This window comes from Camellia sinensis, chromosome 1, assembly GCF_055761805.1.
Source record: "Camellia sinensis isolate YWXY chromosome 1, ASM5576180v1, whole genome shotgun sequence".
Lineage (NCBI taxonomy): Eukaryota > Viridiplantae > Streptophyta > Magnoliopsida > Ericales > Theaceae > Camellia > Camellia sinensis.
In genome coordinates, this window is record NC_138961.1 from 214,760,310 (window position 1) to 214,766,852 (window position 6,543).

The 6,543-nt window shown below is 48.8% G+C and overlaps 1 protein-coding gene across 1 annotated transcript; it reads left to right on the forward strand.

The window, feature by feature from the left end:
• The first annotated feature begins 4,104 nt into the window (after nucleotides 1-4,104).
• LOC145790591 (uncharacterized) lies at nucleotides 4,105-5,943 on the forward strand. Its single transcript, XM_082868723.1, has 4 exons — nucleotides 4,105-4,266; nucleotides 4,360-4,952; nucleotides 5,036-5,134; nucleotides 5,343-5,943. Exons 2-4 carry the CDS (start codon nucleotides 4,911-4,913, stop codon nucleotides 5,787-5,789), a joined length of 588 nt encoding a protein of 195 aa, XP_082724849.1. The 5' UTR covers nucleotides 4,105-4,266; nucleotides 4,360-4,910; the 3' UTR covers nucleotides 5,790-5,943.
• The last annotated feature ends 600 nt before the right edge of the window (nucleotides 5,944-6,543 follow it).

Sequence of the window (6,543 nt, forward strand, 5' to 3'; positions counted from 1 at the left end):
GAACAAAAACCGTTGCAAAACAAATGCTCGGGGGCCAAAACACGCAGTTCGGGGTCCCGAAAATGGGCTGTTAAGCACAAAAAGTGGCATTCGGCCACGAAGTGGGTTTCTCAGACCCCAGTGTCCCTTGAAAGGGAGAAAATAAGATGTATGCCAAAATTTAGAGCAAACGGAGATGGTTAAGCGGTCCCGAACCGAGGCACACGGCCAACGGTCCCGAAAAATCGGAAACCGGACTCCGAAATGGGCAAAATGGCCTGCGGCCACAAAATGTAGCCCACGGCCACTGAGAGATGGTCTACAGGACCTCTCCCTCCCCTCAGGAAAAGGAAACAGAGAAAACCGAGTCTGGTTCACAAACCGAGGCAAGGCACAGAAGAGGGTTCGGAAGTCCGGAGGCAGGGCTCGCAGCCAAGACTCAGAAACTTCTGAACGAGCACAACATGCAATATCACCAAGTGCTCAACTGGTGACGTCTGAGTCTCAAGTCGGTCAAAAATGGGGTGCCTACAGTTGCCCCTCTTTGACAGAACTCGGAAGTCTTAAGAATGACGGGAGTGAATGTCAAAGCCCAGAGACGACCCATTTTTGACAAGGCCGAAGACTTAGACAAAGCAGACAAGATAGACAAAGATGTGCCCACAGGCATGCGCGCAGGCAGGGGCAAAATGCAAAGCGATATGCAAGAAGTCGAACATAACTCGATGATCATGCAAATGCAGCAAGCTGTAATGAAGCAAGTATTCGCAAATAGATGCAACAGTTTTAAGCAAGAATGCAAAGCAACAACTACATTTCATGCAGTTAAGAATGCAGAGAATTATTCAATTCTCGCCACGTCTCACACGGAGAAGATACGATACCTGCGCGATTCGTCTGGTCGCACCAGCCTCAATTGAACCGTACATACAATATCGTGCCTGCAAAAGAGAGAAATTGCAACAAGTACAATATGCTACCAACATATATTTAATGTGATTCCGAAAGTTTGACACACGCAGTGCCGGTGAGTGAATGCATCGCAATGCAAGAGTGGAACATGCGTGACAACGCATGCTCAAGCACAGAAGTATGGTCAACATCAAGGAATGTGCATAATAATGCAAGTATGCGCATGAGAATGCAAGTTATGTGCATGATAGTGCAAAGCGAGCCTAAATCAGGGTGCTCGTTTATCATGAAATAACGAGTACGGAAATGCGTGTTTCGGCGAAGGTGACTCAATCACGGCCTCCGATCCACTTCCCGGAAAGGCTACAACTCATTCAAAAGGATGTACTTTGATTTTGATGAATGATGATGAGACTCATGTCAGATCCTGAAGCTGAAGTTCCGGCGGAACAATTTCGCGACCGGAAGTGTACTTTTCTTGAACTTTTTCAGGTCCCGGGAACTCTAATCTTCCTCAAAATTTGCAGGGAGGTAGGTGAGCCTGTGAGGGACATGGCCGGCCAGTTTTATGGGAAGGGGGAGGTGGCCGGCTGGTTTTACAAAAAGTAAAAGGCTGGCCGGCCGGTTTTCCAAAAAGGAAATGGCTGGCCGGCTAGAAAAGGTGGCCGGCCGGCCATATGACCAAATCCGAGGGCATTTTGGTCCTTTCACCTCCTTTCTTCATGCTCCTTCATCCCAAGACTTGGAGCCTATATAATGCAGCCGAGATCTTCTCCTCTCTTGCCTCCTACAACATTTTCTTCTCCAGATCTGAGTTCCATACGCGTTTTCCAACGCCCCACGCAAGTTGTTTTCGCAAAAATACTCAGTTTCAAGCACTTTGAACTGATTAAATTTTAGTTTCGGAGCTTCTTTTCTCATTTCCGCCACTTGAGGTGAGTTTGTCTCAATATTTGGAAGATTTTCTCGGGAGTTGACTTTTGTTGACTTTTTCCATTTCCCGAGAGTTGACTTTTGTTGACTTTTTCCAATTTTGGCTCATTTTCGCTCATTGTTGCTCCTTTTGCAGATTCTTTGAAAATGGCAGGTAATTCTCCCCACGGCGGAGGCTTTCCAGGTGCCGGAGACGATTTCGATCCCATGACTTTGCCCCCGATGGTCCGACCTTTTATTCCCGGGAGGTACAATCCGCCAGCACATGTCCTTCCACATGCCGTTTTCCGTCACTTCACTAGCTTTGACGAGCGAGCACCTGGGGATCTGCTTCTCCGATAGCCAGAGCATCACCTCTCTCATGAGGCCCGAGAGGTATTTACTTCGTTTTCTACATTTTTCGTACATTTCGCACCTTTGCCATGCTTGAACACGCAGTTTAGCTTATGACATAGTACTTTGCTTGCATCCTGAACATGTAGTTTAAACACTCGGATTTCTGAACACTCGGCTCATTAATGAATTGCGAATGCACAGTATACATTAGTTAAGAGGTGAACACACGGCTCAAACACTGATTTGTCGAACACACAGCCCGAATTCGAAAGTGAACACACGGCCCACACTTTAAATTTTTTGAACACCAGCCCAGATTAGAATAGTGAACACGCAGCCCACACTGATTGAAAGTTGAACGCGCAGCCCAAACTTTAAATTTCCTGAACACGCAGCCCAGATTAGAATAGTGAACACGCAGCCCACACAGATTGAAAGTTGAACACGCAGCCCAAACTTTAAATTTTCTGAACACGCAGCCCAGATTAGAATAGTGAACACGCAGCCCACACTGATTGAAAGTTGAACACGCAGCCCAAACTTTAAATTTTCTGAACACGCAGCCCAGATTAGAATAGTGAACACGCAGCCCACACTGATTGAAAGTTGAACACGCAGCCCAAACTTTAAATTTTCTGAACACGCAGCCCAGATTAGAATAGTGAACACGCAGCCCACACTGATTGAAAGTTGAACACGCAGCCCAAACTTTAAATTTTCTGAACACGCAGCCCAGATTAGAATAGTGAACACGCAGCCCACACTGATTGAAAGTTGAACACACAACCCAAATTTTAAATTTTCTGAACACGCAGCCCAGATTAGAATAGTGAACATGCAGCCCACACTGATTGAAAGTTGAACACGCAGCCCAAACTTTAAATTTTCTGAACACGCAGCCCAGATTAGAATAGTGAACACGCAGCCCACACTGATTGAAAGTTGCTTATATTGAACACACAGTCCGTACACTTCACTTCTGAACACACGGCTACTTCATTTTATTTGCATGCAGCTTATTTCACTTCATCGGCACACAGCCCATTTCATTCCATTGGCACACAGCCCAGTTCATTTCATTGGCACGCGGCCCATTTCATTTCATCGGCACGCAGCCCATTCATTTCATTATTGACACGTGTATTCATTCTGAATGCAGGTTGGTTCTCGCAGTGTACGAGGATATGGCTCTACTGTCGCGAGGGATTGGTATGCTGAGCTCCCGGAGGCTGTCCGGGATTTAGTAGACTCGGCAGGATTCGGGGCTTTCTGCATTGGGTTGTCACGTTGTTCTGCCAGGAGGACTTTGATGGCAGCCTTGGTAGAGAGATGGTAGGACACCACCAACTCCTTTCATTTCTCTGCCACTGGAGACATGACCATGACGCCTCTAGATTTTGCTGTGCTGACCGGCCCGGACATAGGAGGTTGGCCCATCCCTTATGATGAGGATATGGGCGAGTGGGAGGCCGCTTGGATGTATCTATTGGGGGCTCGCCCGCCTGTTGACAGGGTTTCTGGGAGAGTCCGATACACTTGGTTCTCTTCCCACTTCCGACGGGCGGAGATGGTGCCCGAGACTCCTGAGGAGACGGAGCAGTACGCCCGTGGTTTCCTTATGTTCCTCTTCGGGACTACCCTGTTTGCCGATAGAGGGAACACAGTCGGGCTATACCTGTTGAGCACTCTAGTTGACCTATCACAGGTCAGTCGATATGACTGGGGTGGCGCCGGCCTGGCTACCCTTTACTTTTATATGAGCGCGACCTCCCGTGGGCGGGGAGATTTACTTGGCGGCTACTGGAGAGCCTGGGAGGTACTTTTCTGTCCCCTTGATTTACATTTCTGCTCTTCATTACTTGTACATTGCACACACAGCGCACTTTTATAGTCTGTATTTTGCTCTCAGCATTTCGTACTTACATTCTGCACTGCTTTTCTCAGCTATGGGTCTATGTATACTTCCCAGCATTAGCCCCAGAGTTGGAGGTGGCAGGGCCTCCCTTGACCCCATATTCACTAGTGTTCGAGGGCCCGCACCGGCCGAGACCCCGAGAGACCCACATTTACTTGCGACAGTATTTTGACACTGTGCGGCATTCGGAGGTACTTCAGAACTTTCAGTTCCTTTCATTTTCATCTTTGATTTGCTCTGTATATTCCTGATTTCTGATTGGTTTATGCATTTATCATCCGCAGATCTCATGGCAGCCTTGGGCGCCCCTGGGTGATGGTCTCCGACTTCAGTATACCGGAGGGTCGGACACCTCCCAGTATAGGGTCCTGCTCGAAGGGCCGGTTGGCAGGGCATGGTTTCTGGGGGAACGCTTTCTGCGTCAGGTATAGGGGTATCTTTCTCAGGATCCTCCCGCAGTACCCCCAGTCAGTATGCGGACTGCTGACAGGCTCTCTTTCTCGGAGGTAGTCGGCGCCATGCTGGGTAGTGATGCTTTACTATATCTTGAGGAGGGGGACTATGCCACTTACCGTCACATATATTTGATGCCTCCATTGACGGGAGCTCGCACCCCGATGACGAGACCTGCTGGTATGTCATCCTCGGGCCAGGCTCGGGCTCGGGCTGCAGACGCCCCTTCCGCCAGCGGGGCTGGTGCATCTAGAGGTGGGGGTAGACCGGTTCCTCCGATTCCGTCGACTTATCCTCATCCTGGATGGCCAGATATGCCAACTGAGTTGATGGCGTGGCAGTATGGGGCTATTTCCCTGACTCCGGCCAGCTAGAGCCTCCGATGCCCAGTGATCGATACGCCATTGATCCTGACTCACCGCTGGTATGCTCCACTGTTTTTTCATTCATCATTCAGACGTTTTGACATTCTTTTGTTCACTGATGATTATGAGCTCATATTTGCAGCCACCGCGAGGGTACATGGAGGAGGTGGTTGGACTGGTGGCCACACTCGAGGGCATGGTCCTGCGGAGGGAGGCACAGTTGTCTATCGCGGGCATTCAGGTACCCTTCAGTTTTCTGGCATTTATCATACTTCTGATGACATGCTGATTTCTACTGCGTCGATAGACTACTTGTGTAGAGCACATCTGACACACACCCCACTTGTACACTGTATTTACATGCACCCACTTCACGTAGTCTTTGCTTGTATCTGCATCTGATGTATATATTTGGACTGATGTATTTGAATTGAACTCTTTGTTTTCAGATGCCTTCATGGTCCGGTCAGCCGCAGGCCAGGCCACCTGGGCCTCCTTGGGGAGCTGGGCCATCTGGGCCTTTTCAGGGAGTTGGGTCATCCGGGCCTTTTCAGGGGGCTGGGCCATCCCGGCCTTTTCGAGGAGCCGGGCCATCTAGGCCTTTTCGAGGAGCTCGAGGAGGGCCTGTCCGCAGACGCAGGGCTCACGTTGTAGAGGCGGAGCCTGATGAGGAGGAGGAGGAGGAGGAGGATGATGAGGAGGTGGAGGAGGTTACCGACCGTCAGTCAGAGACATCTGCTGAGGAGGGGGGCTCCGGTCTTGGTTCGGGGAACAGAGGCGAGGCTGAGGGGGATCCTGAGGATGACAGCTCCGACCCAGATGATGATGATGGTGCAGAGGTTGTCCCGCAGAAGAGGATGAGGAGTGCTTCTCATTCCCGCTCCCGAGGACATTGATACTGCTGTTTCCTGCTTTATTTTTCTTTTTGCTAGTAGTTTGTAGCACTTTGCACATTGTTAGGTAGTTTTATTTTTCGTAAAACTTGTACCTTTGTTCGTTGTAAAACATGATGGAATGAAACAGCTTTTGAAAAGGTGTTTGTATTTTAAACTTTTAGCATCGTATCACATCATTTTATTTTGCACAAAAATGAAATAGAATGGTAACGTGCATTGTGTAATCACCAAGTCAGGTAGTGAACCGACGCAACAAACTAAGCAACTCAACTTACTAAGATATAACAGAACCTTAGGAAGTTTACAACTCAATAAGCAAAATACAACAGTGTTGACAACGTAAATAAACAAGACTTAACCAAAGATTGTTTAATCAGAGAGCAAAGACTCGAAAACACAAAACACGTCCGCTCGACAAACAACTCGATAAGCAAAACAACAACTCGATAATCAAAACAACAACAACAGAGTGTACTTCGGACAATCTGGGCACCGGAACGCATCCGAAACAGAGGGAAATGAAGGCCTTTGACTCTCCCGTTGCATGGAAATGTTTGAAACTTTCCCTCGAAGGGTAAAACAGGGCCAAGGAGATACACTGCAGCATTGCCGGCCACCTTTGGGAGCCGGCCGGCCAATTTTATGGAGAGAGGGAGCCGGCCGGCCAGTTTTGTAAAAAGTAAATGGCCGGCCAGCCAGAAAAGGTGGCCGGCCGGCCACTTGTTCCTGCAGCCACCTAGTTTTTGACACGTGT